This window comes from Perca flavescens, chromosome 1 (genome assembly GCF_004354835.1).
Source record: "Perca flavescens isolate YP-PL-M2 chromosome 1, PFLA_1.0, whole genome shotgun sequence".
In the NCBI taxonomy this organism is placed as follows: domain Eukaryota; kingdom Metazoa; phylum Chordata; class Actinopteri; order Perciformes; family Percidae; genus Perca; species Perca flavescens.
Window position 1 is genome coordinate 15,421,093 of NC_041331.1, and position 14,633 is coordinate 15,435,725.

At 43.1% G+C, this 14,633-nt stretch overlaps 1 protein-coding gene across 3 annotated transcripts in view; it reads right to left on the minus strand.

Annotated features, from left to right (window-relative positions):
• Window positions 1-2,938: 2,938 nt before the first annotated feature.
• The window catches only part of uacab (uveal autoantigen with coiled-coil domains and ankyrin repeats b), a 49,784-nt gene continuing 38,089 nt past the window's right edge, over window positions 2,939-14,633 (minus strand). For 2 of the 3 annotated variants that reach the window (XM_028576586.1, XM_028576591.1), the window contains exons 9-19: window positions 14,461-14,498; window positions 13,571-13,627; window positions 13,214-13,321; window positions 12,605-12,637; window positions 11,363-11,455; window positions 10,774-10,804; window positions 10,612-10,661; window positions 7,408-10,122; window positions 7,019-7,171; window positions 5,195-5,260; window positions 2,939-4,340 (exon numbers count right to left, since the gene is read on the minus strand). In XM_028576586.1, the coding sequence (XP_028432387.1) occupies window positions 4,269-4,340; window positions 5,195-5,260; window positions 7,019-7,171; window positions 7,408-10,122; window positions 10,612-10,661; window positions 10,774-10,804; window positions 11,363-11,455; window positions 12,605-12,637; window positions 13,214-13,321; window positions 13,571-13,627; window positions 14,461-14,498 (3,416 nt within the window). In that variant the 3' untranslated portion in view covers window positions 2,939-4,268. The remainder of the gene's footprint in view (window positions 4,341-5,194; window positions 5,261-7,018; window positions 7,172-7,407; window positions 10,123-10,611; window positions 10,662-10,773; window positions 10,805-11,362; window positions 11,456-12,604; window positions 12,638-13,213; window positions 13,322-13,570; window positions 13,628-14,460; window positions 14,499-14,633) is intronic. The other variant, XM_028576600.1, reaches the window with a different exon arrangement.

Consider the following 14,633-nt stretch of genomic DNA (forward strand, 5'->3'; position numbering starts at 1 on the left):
CAGATCTACCAACAGATTGAATTGTATTTGCCATAATTGCTGAGAACAGCTTATTCAGTGCAGACCGCAAAAAAAAGAGAATCATAAAACCAAGGAAGGAGCAGGAGAGGAGAGGAGAGGAGGGGGGCTAACTTGAAACCAGCTAACTTTTCTTTTTTTTTCCCCCCGCAAGGAAATCAAACCCAGGACATGTGCGTGTTGTGTGAACAGAGGATGGGATAAGGGATGGATTAGCTCTTACTCATAAAGTTCAGCTTGAAGCATGTATTAATGATTCTTTTTTTTTTTTTTTTTTTTTGGGGGGAAATTCAACCTTGCTGTACTTAAAAAAAAAAAAAAAAAAAAAAAAAAAAACTGTGCAGCATGCCATGAATTTATCTGAAATGAGAGAACAGAAATAGTCCTGACCTCTGTTCTCAGCCTCCCGTTGAAAAGGCCTTTAATGAAAAATCAATCTTGTGAAGAGGAAAAAAAAAAAAAAAAAGACCAACAGACAAATCAATAGAGGCACAGGCTCAAAGATAAAAGTGAGCGCCGCGTGCCAAAGAGCTACTCGCTCTCATTCCTGGGTTGATTGTACTTTAAGTGAAACCACATGAACTGAGCCGTTTCCTCAAGCCAGCGAGAGCGCTCGGTGCTAAGAGCACACGTTTACTGCGCAACTTAAAGCCCCCGGAGCACTTGGCGTTTCTCTGCAACGTTAAATATTCATGACTAAATGTGCAACATGAAAACAAGCAAACTCAGCTAATCGGCTTCATTGATCAGATTGGATTGACCGACCGTCGTCTGGCCAACACAAGGAAACAAACCCCCGCAACTGTCAAACATTTTGGATTCAAATAGTGTTGGATCCTGATTGGTGCACAGCAGGAGTTTGTTACCATGTTTATTTTCCAGCAGAGCCCCCCCACCCCCACCCCCAACCACTTGGGGACAAAAATACAAATAAGAGATCTCTCATGTAAAATAAAGAAATCTGTTCCGACTTTGGCAGACAGTTGTGTGTTCATGTAGGCCTTTATTCCTCACAGTAAGAAGCTGATTGAGAAAAGAGGCATTTAGGGCCTTTAACGTAACAAGACCAAAAGGTCTACAGCTGTTGACATGCTGCTGGTGGTGGTGCTAGATGAAAAATCAGGAGGTCACCAAATGCAGCGGGATTCAATGTCTGGGTCTGAACACCAATGTCTTTACGAAATATCACGGCAACCCATCCCATAGTTGTTGAGGCATTTCAGTCTGGAGTAAAAATGGCAGAAGTCATGACAAAATACACGGACACAAACAACGTTTTCTATGTTAGGCACTTTTATTGATTTTTTGTATTACTGATTCACAAAAACACAAATGTTATTGTCAAAAGACATCAACCAATTTAAATGGATCGGTAGAGAATATACTATTTATTTAGAGATTTAATGGGATTCAATTGATAGTCTATGTTAATGGTAGAAGGAAGACAGTTAAGTGTTAATTCCTAACATCTGCATAACACAATGAAAGAGATATTTTCTAAACTATCTGAGAGTTTTTGGCCAAAATATATATATATATATATATAAAAAAAAAAAAAAAAAAAAAAAAAAAAAAAAAGAGCGTGAGAACTTTTCTTGGTAAAGTGTGTCAGCTGGAAGGTAAAGACGGGAGTGCTTCGGTGACTAATCAATAAGGGCTTTGTCTGTCTACATAAATAAAGGGATCTGTTCTATTTCTTCATCATCTATCGTCACGGCCTCCTACAGTAAAGGTTACACCTGAACGCGTTTTGTGCCGTTCCACTTCCAGACCTGCTGAATTACAGAATTGTCACACTGTAGTACAGTAATTAAAGTAGTACAAAGCTATGAAAAATATATCAGTGTAAAGGCATGAGAGACTCGCTCAACAATCACAACACCACTACACGACACCATCAAGAGTCACAAAGAGCTGGCTCAGGGGTACGCAGCCCTCGCTTCGGGAGAGTTCACTGCTGCCGAAAAAAAAAAAAAAAAAAAAATTATTATATTAAGTCAAGCTTCAGCTGGGACATTTGCCGTCTTTTAAAAAGAGGTTTGGTTTAAATGTAGTGATGCAGAGCAACAGATATAAATAGATAAAGCTCTATCGTTTAGTGATTTGACGGCTTGATCATTTCCCACTTATCTGTAAGATGTAAGTGTTGCAGATATTACAGCTTCCAAAAAAAAACAACAACTGCCTACCCCTGGGCCACACTGATTATTACAATCTCTATCAACTTGGCCTGCCAAGTCTCTCCACTAGAGGACACTCTGGTTTCAACAAAAGGACGACGACGTGCCACTGCAAACTCTAGGACACAGCAAGAGATCTCCACTTCCCCCTCCCCCTCCATGACTCAAATCCTGCCAGCATGTCCAGACTTATGGAACCAGACTGTGTGAGTGACATGACTCCCAAATCTGTCACTTTACTATCTATATACCAAAATGGTAAGTAGTGTTTTTTTTTTTTTTGAGGACATATTTTTTAAAGTGCTCATATTATGCTTTTTGGCGTTTTCCCTTTCCTTTATTGTGTTATATATCTTTTTTGAGCACATTATAGGTTTACAAAGTGAAAAAGCCCAAAGTCCACCCTAAAGGGCCTTACCATCTCCAACAGCAGACACTGTTCACAAACTGCTCCAAACAGCTCTGTTGTAGTCCAGCCTTTACTTCCGTGACCAACGTGCGTCACTTTGTAACACGTTATAATGCTCGCCTAGCTGCTAGCGTGCCACGCCCTCATACTCTGCTTCTGATTGGCTAGCAGTGCTTACCTAGCTACTGCGCATGTGCAACTCCCAACAAAGATAGTACAGAAGTGTGAGGCCTCACTCTGCAGCTAAAACAGAGAACTCAACACACAGGGTGAAAAGAGGAGCTGCAGCAATGTGCAGTACAACAAAAATATGGTGTTTTTGGAAAATTAAACCATGTAAACCTATTCTGACATAACCTCTAAATACAATTATGAACCTGAAAATGAGCATAATATGAGCACTTTAATCTTTGGATTATTCTGAAACCACATGTGCTAGTTTGGACCTCCAGGAGATGATAACTGCGCCACAAATTGAGTAAAGAGACCCAAGATGTCAAAAACGTCTCAAGAAAGTAGCGGACATCAACAAGGTTAAAAAGGACAGGTTCACATTTTCTTTTCTTCCCCCAAGTCTGTCTTAAAATACTGTCCACATGTGTAATCATTCCTTCTGTCCAATCCAGACGTGAAGAGATTTCCTAATAAGGCTGTTTCAATGGAAGAGACGGGGGACAAAAACCACAGTCCTCTTTGTGCGAGACAGAGTTAGACAAATCCCGTGGGTAACTTCCAAAATTAAAAGACATTTTAGAGCAAAACTTGCTCTTTTTCTTTTTTTTTGCACGGAGTCATATCTTACATTATAATCACGTAAGGACGATGTCTCTTCACTGCCAGTTAAATCACAGCGATCAGTAACTCAATTTTTCTCTAAAAAAAAAAAAAAAAAAAAAAAAGGATTTTTAGACTTTTAGTGTCCAGTATGAACAAGAGGAATAAGTACAACAAGCAAAACCTATTTCAGAGGTTCAGACTTTTGTCCACTTGAGAAAATTTGAACCCATCCCTCAAATTTGAGCAAAAACATTGCTGTTAAATACGAAAATACACTGTATGAGAGCTGTCGGGTGGGAATGTGAAAAGTGGTCTTTGTGTCGATGTCCATTTAACATTTCAACTGAGAATCTCAAGAGCGAGTAATCTATTAAAAAGGGCCCTACTATGTCAAATAACTCCCCATATCACTGAATATAATGAGTCAAAGCGGCGTGAAAATGCAGATTTGCACCATTCAAAATAGATTTGACAGAAATGCATGGCGTTGCACTTTCACATAACGCACTGTAAGAGCTTGTGAAAATGTTCCTGCATACATGTAGATCATGAAGTCAAAAATGATTTCACAGGTCAGTTTGATACAGTAATTGACACAATGGCACAATGAGCTTTCTAATTAAGTTGAAATAACGTATTTGTATCTAAAAATCTACAGGTTATTCACTTTTACCCACAACACAGAGAATTAGATATCCGGGAACCGAGTGCAGCCAGCCGTACAACAAAAAAACATAAAAAAGGATTTCAGAGCAGCCTGTTTGGAGAAATGTTGCCGCACACCGGGCACCCACAGGGGCCACGGCGGGGGAAATCTACGGCGGGAAATGTGAGATTGGTGAATTTGAGTCAGCAGGTAGCATTTTGTTTTGCTGGAGGAAGCTTTAACACACAAACTCCTGTCTCATGCGGATGATCTGTAGTAAGGCGGCCTGGACGTCCTCATCCATGTGGCCCTGCGACAGAAACACAGTCAGGAGGAGCTTCAGTTAATCCAGCTGGACCACATTTCTCCCTCGAAGGCTCGGTTGTCAACTCCTCACACAACAGATTATTCTAAGTCCTGACAGCTACGGTGCACTTACACCCTTCATATTATATATATATATATATATATATAAAATTTGAGCTGTTTGTACCATTTTCCCCCTGTTTTGATGAATTCATTTGCAGCCTGCTCCCACAGGATTTCCAACTATAGGAGTTCCCATTACATGCTCCCAACCCATCTGCAATGGCTGCCTCAAATAATCAGATATCAATAATCCGTAGGCTTTCACATGACATTTTACCACCGTGTCAACATATGAAGTACCTCTTGCTTTTGGGTGGTGACAAAGCGCTACATTTTTTTTTTTTTTTTTTTTCATTCAATGTTTTCAAGTAGGACCGTTTATTCTTTTAATCTGTACTGTCGGTGTGTCATACAAGTCTTCCACGATCTGTTTAACCTCTCTCTCGCTCTCTCTCTGACTAACTAGAGTCGTGCTGCAGCGGTTGTGACGGCACCCACATTTTTTTCTTCATTACTTTCTGTTGCCATATGCAGAAATGTAAGACTAGCCAATAACATTTGTAACGGGAGGTTTTTAGAAGTTTAGTTATCAAAATCAGATAAGTGTTTGCCGGGGATGACCAAAGATTGCCAGAAAAGCTGAATCTCTGGGAGCGAGAGTTGTTGTCAGGGTTCTATAAAAGGTTATCCAGAAGCTGTCTGAACAACGGACCCTAAATTATTTTAATTAGGACCATTCATGGGAATGAAAACAACAACTCTTATGTTCAATAGAGATGAATGAGACAAACTTACCTGTGCTGCGCTGAGAAGATGAGTTCGATAAATTGAAACCACCTCCCTGTGTTGCCTCTCAGCATCCTTAGGGAGCACAAGAGAAAGACGTGTAAGTGGTTACGGTTTTCGGACCAACTGGCCAGTGGAACTGGTAAATACTGTCGTGGTGCGGTCACTTAATTCTAATTCCACATTATTATGAATCTTCCAGCTACACAAAAATCTTAGGATAAGAATGTTTTTCTACGGTTTCTTTTTTTGTAATTTTGAGTCATGTTTGCTGGCAAGATTCAACTACAGCGCTTATTTCCACCTAGCCTGGTCCTACCAGACTCTGGTCCATTTCATTTGTACAGAGAGTCTGACAAGTGTTAACTTCCTTGAAGGCGGGTACTCTGTTGAAGTTTAAAACTATTGGACCTGCCCAGAGCCACTCTGGATCTGCCATAACCAGTCGCTAACGTTTGGTCGGGACGTATGTCATGCGCATGTGCAACAAGAGGGGAGACCGTCAAGGCTTTTAGCATTAGCATCGCTAGCGTTAGCCTTAGCCAACTCCTTCACCACTGAAGGAGCCAGCTGGAAAATCTAAACTTTTCCCGAACCACGTGGAGGAGGAGGGCCACAACATCATGGCCACCAACAAAACTCAGCAAAGATTGTTCTTGCTCGGGCTTTAACTTCTGGATATTCGGCAGCGCTGCAACAAGGGGCCGAATGGCTTCGCTCGCATCTTTCTCCGCCTCAACGTCATCATTCTCAGCCACTCCCTCTGTTCGCTGATTGGACCGCCAAACATTTTGAAGAAGAAAACCCAAGACTATACTGCGAACCCAGACGTAGTACTGAAGGGAACTGAAAATTGAGTGCAAGTACGTAGGAGGGCGGAGCCAGGTTAATTTTCTCCCCTATTGAGGGATATAACGGTATGAAAATTTAACCTCATGGTTATAGTGACCAAAATGGTCACGGTTTTCGGTATTAGAGTGGTATTTTTTTTAAAAGTGTGTTTGATATGTTCAAAAAGCACCGACAGGCCTACACAAGCTGAAATGGTTGTCAAAAAGTGTAACAGTGTTTATAATATTACAAAAATATAGGCAAAACCTTGCAACCGTGCAACTTTTAACATCAAAAGGAACAAGGGCTCAGCTTGTTTGTCCGGAACATTCCTGAGCGCTGTCATCAGCCATGATTCCATTCAAGAAACGCTCGCTGTAGGCTACGCAGTGCGCCCGCGCGGCAATGTCAGGAGATTCAGATGAAGCTGGGAAGGATTAAACGCACGGTTTCCACACCGTGGTAATCCACCGTGATAATAAAGATATTTTACATTACGTGTCATTTAGCGGACGCTTTTATCCAAAGTGACTTACAATTGCTACATATGTCAGAGGTCGCACGCCTCTGGAGTAACTAGGGGTTAAGTGTCTTGCTCAGGGACACATTGGTTGATGTATCGCAGCGGGAACCGAACCCGGGTCTACCACACCAAAGGCATGCGTCATATCGTAATTGTTATCACCAACATTTTTATCGTGGTTTACCGTTACACCGGTAATCGTTACATCCCTACCGCTATTTACCAAATAAAGGAGGTATACATGCCATTAAAAAATTGTGAGGCCAGGATGGTGCTGCATCCTCTTTGTCAAGAAAACTTTGTAAATATCACAGTGTAAAATGTATTATTATGTATGAATGTGTTTTTAAGTCAGTCAGGCAGTCAATGACAAGAAGACAAGTTACTGTGCAGTAAATATTGAAAAGAAAAAAAAAAAAAAGTAGAAATATAAAGCAGATTATGCGCATGTTTACATGATATTGTGTATGTCCACTCACAGCCAGCTGTTGCTGTAGGCTCTTGATCTGGCCCTGGAGTGTGTCCATGTGCTGCGTCTGTCTCTTGTTGGGCGCGTTGCTTGTGTATGCCAGCTGGGACAGACCGTTCAGCGCCTGCTTCAATCGCTCAACATCTGTCAGCAACTCTGTGATCTAACACACACACACACACACACACACACACACACACACACATATAATAATATTCATACATTAACATATTTTCATTACAATAACCATGTAAAAATCGGACTCTTTCAAAATCTACGTACACAAAGCCAAAACAGACACACATACTTTTCAATGGAGTACATTACCACTTTTTTTTTCCTTCTTCCATCTATAGTGGACATTCTAGTTTATATATTAAACCCATGAGATTTTACTACCTTCTTGTCTTTGGCTTCGGTCTGCTGAGCTGATGTCTGAATCCTCCTCTGAAGATCACAGATGGTGCCGAGCGACTCGTCGTATCTCTCTTTCAGCTCCCTAACTTCTCGCTCGATCGCGCGGCCCTTCTCCTGCACGGCCTCCGTCTCGGCCCGGGCCCGGCTCTCGCCCTCCCTCGCCTGCGATGCCTCCAGACGGGCCTCCTCGCTCTCCTTAGCCAGGCTCCGCAGCTTGTTGCTCAGGTTGGCAGCCTCCTCCTCCAGCTGCTGCTTCTCCTTCTTCAGCTGGTTCATTTGGTCTTCCTTGTAGCGGATTGCCTCCAGGGCCCGCGTGGCCTGAAGGAGCTCAGACTGCAGGGCCGATACGTCCTCGGCCCTCTGGGCGTTGTTCTCCTGCTCTTCGCGGAGAGCCAATCGAAGCTCGGCGACCTCGGCCTCCAGGGCGCCCTTGGCCTTGGCCTGCTGTTGCAGCAGAGGTGCCTCTTCCTCGCAGCGTTCCTGGACTTCTTTCTGTAACGCACAAACCCTCTGGGCCTCCTCCTGCTGAGCCTCTCTCGCCTTCTTGCAGTCGGCCTGGGCTTGCTGCATGGCGTCGTGGAGGGCTTTGAGCTCCGCGTCGTACGTTGCTATCCGAGTCAACTCCGATTTCAGACGCTCCTGGAGATTCTGGATCTGAGCGTCGCTGAGGGCGTTCTGGTTTTGAAGATCCGCATTCTCAAGTGCTGCCTCCTTGTGCTGCTGCTCTACCCTGACCAGCTTCTGAGTTAACTCCTCAAATTTACCCTTGAGCTCTTGCGCCACATTCTTGTGCTTTTCACCGGTAACCACAGCAGAGTCAAGTCTCTGTCGAACCGATTCAATCTCGACCTTTAGTTGATCTTTCTCCTGTCTGTTGCTCTCTCCGGCGGACCTTTCTGCGTTATACTTCTCTTCCATTTCCAGCAGTTTGACCGTCAACTCCTTCACCTGGGCACTGTGAGAGTGCTCTTTTTCCTCAGCCGCCGTCAGCGGGATGAACTTGGACTGAATGGCTTCCTGTATGGTATCAAGTTCTTTCTTCTGCGCCTCCAGTTCTTGGGTAAGCTTTACCGATTCCTCCTGAGCCGACGCATACTTCCCAGACGCCTCGTTTGCTCTATTCTCTGCTTCGACCACGGCGGCATTCAACTTGTCTGCGACAGCTTTGTGGTCTTTTACGCTCATGTAGTCCCTTTTCATCTCCGACAGGACTTTATCCAACTTTTCTTTCAACGTATCATTTGCTTCTTTCACGTTCTTCAACTCTCCCGCACTTTCTTTCCCCTTGGCCTCCAACTTCAACATCTCAGCTTTAACACTCTCTAAGGTGGAACTTAACTCCATCTTCACTTGCTCGTGCTGCTGTCTGGGAACATACTCTGCCTCCAAGCTTTGTTTCAGAGTCTGGCTCTGCGTGGTCAGCTGTGCGCACTCTTTATCTTTGTCTTCGCATTTCCTCTGCAAAAGTTCGTGTTTCTTCGCCAGGTCGGCATTCTGAGATCTCAGAGTGTCCATTTCACTCTGGTGTCTCTCACTTGCGCTTTGGAGACCGCGGATGTTCTCCTGCAGCGTGGGCCTCTCGGTTAGAAGCTGCTGCAGTTGTGCCTCTGCTTTTCCGTAACGTTCGCTCGCTTCCACCAGTTTGTCCTCCAGCTCCTCCAAAGCCGTCACCATGTTCTTCCGGGCTTCCTCGTGCACCTTCACGGGTACGAAGTCGCTCTCGATCCTGCTGTTAATCTCATCCAGCTGCTCTCGTAGCATGTCCCTTTCCTCCTCGCTCTCGCCGACCTCCTTAATTAGAGCCTGGCTTTTGTTAGTCACGTCGACCAGCTTCCTTTTCAACGACTCATTCTGCTCCTCGAGGGCCGCCCGTATCCTCTGCTGCTCCTCGGCAGACATCGCCCGCGAGCCTCCCTGGGATGACGGGGCGTCCAGCTTTCGGTGGAGCTCGGCCACCTCCTCCAGCACGCGATCGTAGTCTTCCCTCAGCTCGGCGATCTGCCGTTCCTTCTCGTCCACCGCGTTCGTCAGCAGGTTTTTCATGTTGTCAAACTTCTCAGCTGGCACCGTGTTGCCATGTTTAGTCTGGGTCTCCTTCAAATGGGTTTCCATTTCTAAAAGGCTTTCGGCTAGTTCGTCTCTTTCCGCGGTCAGAGCGTCCAGCTCTTGGTTCAGCTTTTCGGCCTCTGTTGCTAGCTGGTTCTCGCTGCTCTTGTACTCCTCCAGGGCCTTCTCGCTCTGTTTGAGGCGGTTACGAACGCGACACACTTCCGCCGAAGCACCTTCGTACTTGGCCTTGATGTCCTGGAGCTGGGCACGCAGTTCTTCCGTCGCCTGGCCTCCTAAGTGTTCCTTAACGGCGACTACGTGGGCTTGCAGCTGTTTGACCTTACCCTCAGAATCCAGCATCCTCTTCTGGACGTCCCCCAAGGCGTCCTCCAGTTCTTGAACCTGCTGGTCGGCCTGTTTCTGGATGGTGTCTCGGCTCTGAGCCAGATCTTGGCATTCTCGGTTTTTACGGTTTAGGGCAGATTGAAGGCGTGCCGTCTCGTCCTCTGCTGCCTGCTGTTTTCTCTTGACTGCCTCAAGTTCACGCCGGAGTGCGTCCAGTTCAGCAGAGACGTCCCAGCCTACAGTGGGCTGACCTTTCTCTGGAGGTCTGGACAGTGAACGTGATACGACAGCTTTCTGGAGCAGCTGCAGGGAAAGAGGAAAAACGTATTAAATTATAATAATAATAATCATTAGGCATTTTCATGGAAAGCCAGCTACTTTATTTGCGAGTCCAGAATCGGTGTTGACTGTTTTGTGATACATTCACAAAAAGGTTCCTTAGCTTTCTTTCCTTTGATTTGTAATCCTTCCGAACAGACTAGTTCTTGGTTATAATTTAAGAAGAAAGAAAGAAAAGCAAATCAGCATCTGAATAATGTAGAAGCAGTTTAATTTGTATGCATGTCCTGCTTGTAAGCCCACTATTACAGGGCTTACAGCCACCAGTGTATGAATGTGTGTGAATGGTTCCTGTACTTTGTAAAAGTGCTTTGAGTAGTTAAGACTAGAAAAGTGCTGTATAAATGCAGTCCATTTACATTGTTGACACGGACTGCCTCGATCCAAACTACTAAACGCTGCGTTTTAAACATTTGCAGGTGATGTGAAACCGTTCCACAGGTGAAAACGTACCAGATCAGAATCCAGGCTGTGAGCTTGTTTGACCAAAATGTTTTCTTTACCTGCAAGACAACAGCGTAAAAACGTACCGTTCAAACTCATACTCTGCAGGTGCCGGTTGAAATAATGATATCAAAAGTTTCTTTAGGATTCAAGACATGGAAGGAAGCTTACCTTTGATAACAGACTGCCCTGAGTAGTCCCCCTGTGAATACAGACAGATAAACATTCTCATTACAAACATTTTTAGATTTGAAATATATTTTATTTACAACACATTGTAGCATGTTTTAGCAGCACCGATTTATTTCAAAAACTTGCCGTAATGTTCACTACGTTTATCAAGCATTTTCTCAAAGCAGGCTCACAGTTGCCAGTTTATTAGGTACACTTGGCTCAAACGAATGGAGTATAATACATCAGTCCTGCAACATATGCTCTCTCCATGAAGGTTACTATGTTCTTTTGTTTAAAACAAAACAAATCAACTGTTTTAGAGACGTTTGATTCACTTGCGTGATTTTTGGGGGAGAGGTTCTTCTGTTATTTAACCTACCTTTCTTGATATAAATGGGGTGGACAAAATAATAGAAGAAAAAAAAAACAAAAAAAACATGTCTGTATAATGCTAAACAGTTCTATATAAATATAGGTATACAAAAGGTATACAAATAATAATAATAATAAAAAAATCTTCACTGCATTCATTTCCTTAAGGATTAAAGGCTCAAAGTAGAAATCAGATAAGAATAAAGTCACTGACCAATGTACTCCGGAGCTGGACCTTGACAGTCTCCAGGCCTCGAGCTCCTTCTTCTCTTTCTTTGGCACCGAGTAACACCTTCAACTGCTCCTTCTGATTCAATAGAGAGAAAAACAAAGGCCCTTTCAGATCAAGATCAATACATGACTCATGATTAAGTGATGGCAAATACAATTGTTTATCTCCCTTAACAAAAAAGATATACAAACGCTTCAATTGCAATTATGCTGACTATTCAAAAATACATTGAGATGTTTTTTTCACATCTTTGAGAAACGCAGATAATGCCTGCCACACACCAGTGTAAATGGTTTGGTAAAGATTATTTTTTGGGCTTTTCCATCTTTAATTGATAGAACAACTAGGTGAGAATGGGGAGAGAGAGAGAATGGGACATGCAGGAAATCGTCACAGGTCGGACTCGAACCCTGGACCTCTGCGTCGAGGCATCAGCCTCTCAGTACATGTGCGCCTGCTCTACCCACTGTTCCAACCCGGCCACACCCTGTGCTATGATTTTGTCACTTCTGCAGGTACTTCAAGTAAAAGAAAAAAACTGTATCAAAGTAGCTTAGTGAAGGCGTTTGGAGCAAAATTTACTTTACTTGTTACTTTTTGGACTTCATTCATTTAGTGCTGTTTTAGCAAAAAGTGAATTTGTTTTCATTGTTGATAAATTATGAAGAGGAGAGTTCTTGGTAGTAAAATCTGACTTCCAGATCTCTCTGTACACATCATCCTTCAACAAGTTTGCAACTTTCAACAGAACGGGCCTCATTCATGATACATACAAGAGCATACATCTCAACGTGTGTACAGGCACAATGACATTTGAGATTCATGGATTTTTGTTCGTTTTTTGTTAGTCTTTCTTTCCTTACTTTCCGACTAAAACAATGGAACCAACATTTCTTTTTAGACTTGTTTAAGGAAACTACAAAATGGTGAATTGCCACATCACTTGACCTTACATCCTGAATGTGTGGCCCGGCCAGGGTGTTATTTAGTGCTATTAAGTAACAATCGAGTGGCATTTCAGATTGTGCTACCTTCCTTGTCCCTTCCCTTCACTTCCACATGTACAGTTCTGTGTTGATACAGCACCGGCAACATCCTCCAGTTTTTCCATTTGCTCTTATTTTAAGGTTTCAGAGGTCATACAGTAACTTGACACTGTCTCCCCGTTGCACTCATGACTGCTACTACTGTATATTAAATGTATACATTATTGTGGTTTCATACCTCTTTTTGAGTGTCTTCCACAGTGATCTTTTCCTGCAGATTAATAATACACATTTTATATACAAGATTAGATTCAACTTTATTGTCATTGTGCAGAGTACAAGTACAAAGACAACGAAATGCAGTTTGCGTCCAACCAGAAGTGCAAAAAAAGTGCAATGTGATATTCAAGTATAGACAGGTGGTGCATAGGCAGGAACAGAAATATATTGCAGTGTTATAAGAGCAGAATAAATATGGCTATGTGATAGGAACAGTGTATGTATATACGGTCAATTGTGTAATTAACAACTGACAATATGCCACTGAAATTCCTTTGATCATTAAAAGCCTGCTCAGCCTCCTCTGTGATTAGAACATCTTTACACAATCCCTGATATTAAGAGGATGACATTAAGCAAAGAGAGCTCGACTCAACTCAGCTTTTATTATGTACGTTTGCTTATATGTGGCACCCAGACCTCTAGTTTGGGACCCTCACATCTACTTCCCCACAGAAAAAAACCAAAAACAAGCCAGTGGTAAAGGACAAGCGTGCCTGGAGGGTTTTACTCTACTGCAATGTATTCTTGAGCTAAGTGGCTCTTGTTGTGTTGCCGGATGGTTTACCTGTGTGAGCTGTTGCTGTAGCATGTTGACCTGATCTAACAGGGCTCTCTGATCCTGGTGGTACTTCCTGAGATTTTCCTGCATGGTCTCATTCTGCCTCTCCAAGTCCTGAAACAAACACCCACAAATAAAACCATGAAGCTTACAAACTTACAACAAAATTACAATTACTAAATGCTAAAAAAAAAAAAAAAAAAAAAAAGAAGAAGTAATAATTAAGCAGTACTTTAGGGCTATGGATGCCTTGATCACTGATTTTGACTTTTGATGCAGTGAATTCCAGCATTCGCAACACTCGCACGTAAACGGCTCGTGTGTTTGCGAGGAATAGGGAGGCTGAAGTTAAACAGCACTTACGTGTATGATCTGATCCCTTTTGTTAACCTCAGCTGCCTCCGCTCTCTCCACTGAATGCTGAGAATGAGACAGGATCTTTTTTACAACCAGGTTTGGAAGATATAACATTACCGTAGGCTATGAAAGCGTTTGGAACAACTCTCACTTACAGTATAGTCACTAGATGGCAGTCATGTACATGTACAGCCGGGCCGGGTTCAGACAGATATTTAGAAATGATGTTCGGGTTCGGGTCGGGCTCGGTCACATCAGTGCGATAAGGCATTCAACATTTTGAATTTAAAAAAGCTTATTATGTAGGTGCGCGCCTGTGTTAACGTGCACTTGTTGCCCCGTGTGCTCTGATGCGCTCATCTGTTGACATTTCCGAATGCCTTCCTACAAAACGTACATGTGTCATTAGTATGAGAAAAAAAAAATTAGATTTTAACGTGTCGGGCTCGGACATAAATATCTTAATGCCTGTCGGGCTCGGTTACTGCTCTGTCGGTCACAGGCTGGGCTCTAGTTCAGATATATGAAAAGGCTGTCCCGAGTCAAAGAAAATGATTTGAAATGTGGAACAACTGGAAGAAAATGCAGAATTGGGAGGCTTCAAAGTGTCTTAGCATTTGCATGCTGGACAGGAAGGATACAGTACGGACTTATTAATGTCAACAATGCCTTTGGGATGCAAGCACCCTTGACCTTTGTCATCTTTTAACAAAAAGGGACTGTGGAAACAAAATAGCTCCGCCAAATTTCAGTTCATCGTTATTCCCATCATGCCACATGAACACATGAATGTCCTCTGAAAAATGTAAAGCAGTTTGGAGAACAACAGCTGCTCCTCGCGATAGGTGGGGTTTAATAGACGATGTGAGCCAGCAGAGTAAATGCTGCAGGATTACCTGTCGCTTCCACTGTTCCATCTTTGCAGCCTCCTTATCTGGAACCAAATGAGAAAACAGCAAGTTCAGACTTCTTCCCATATGTTATCAAGATTTGCCAAAAACAGGTATGTTTGCAGTACACGGTTTCTTTAAAACATGTTCCACAAACAACAACAAACAAATAGATCAGA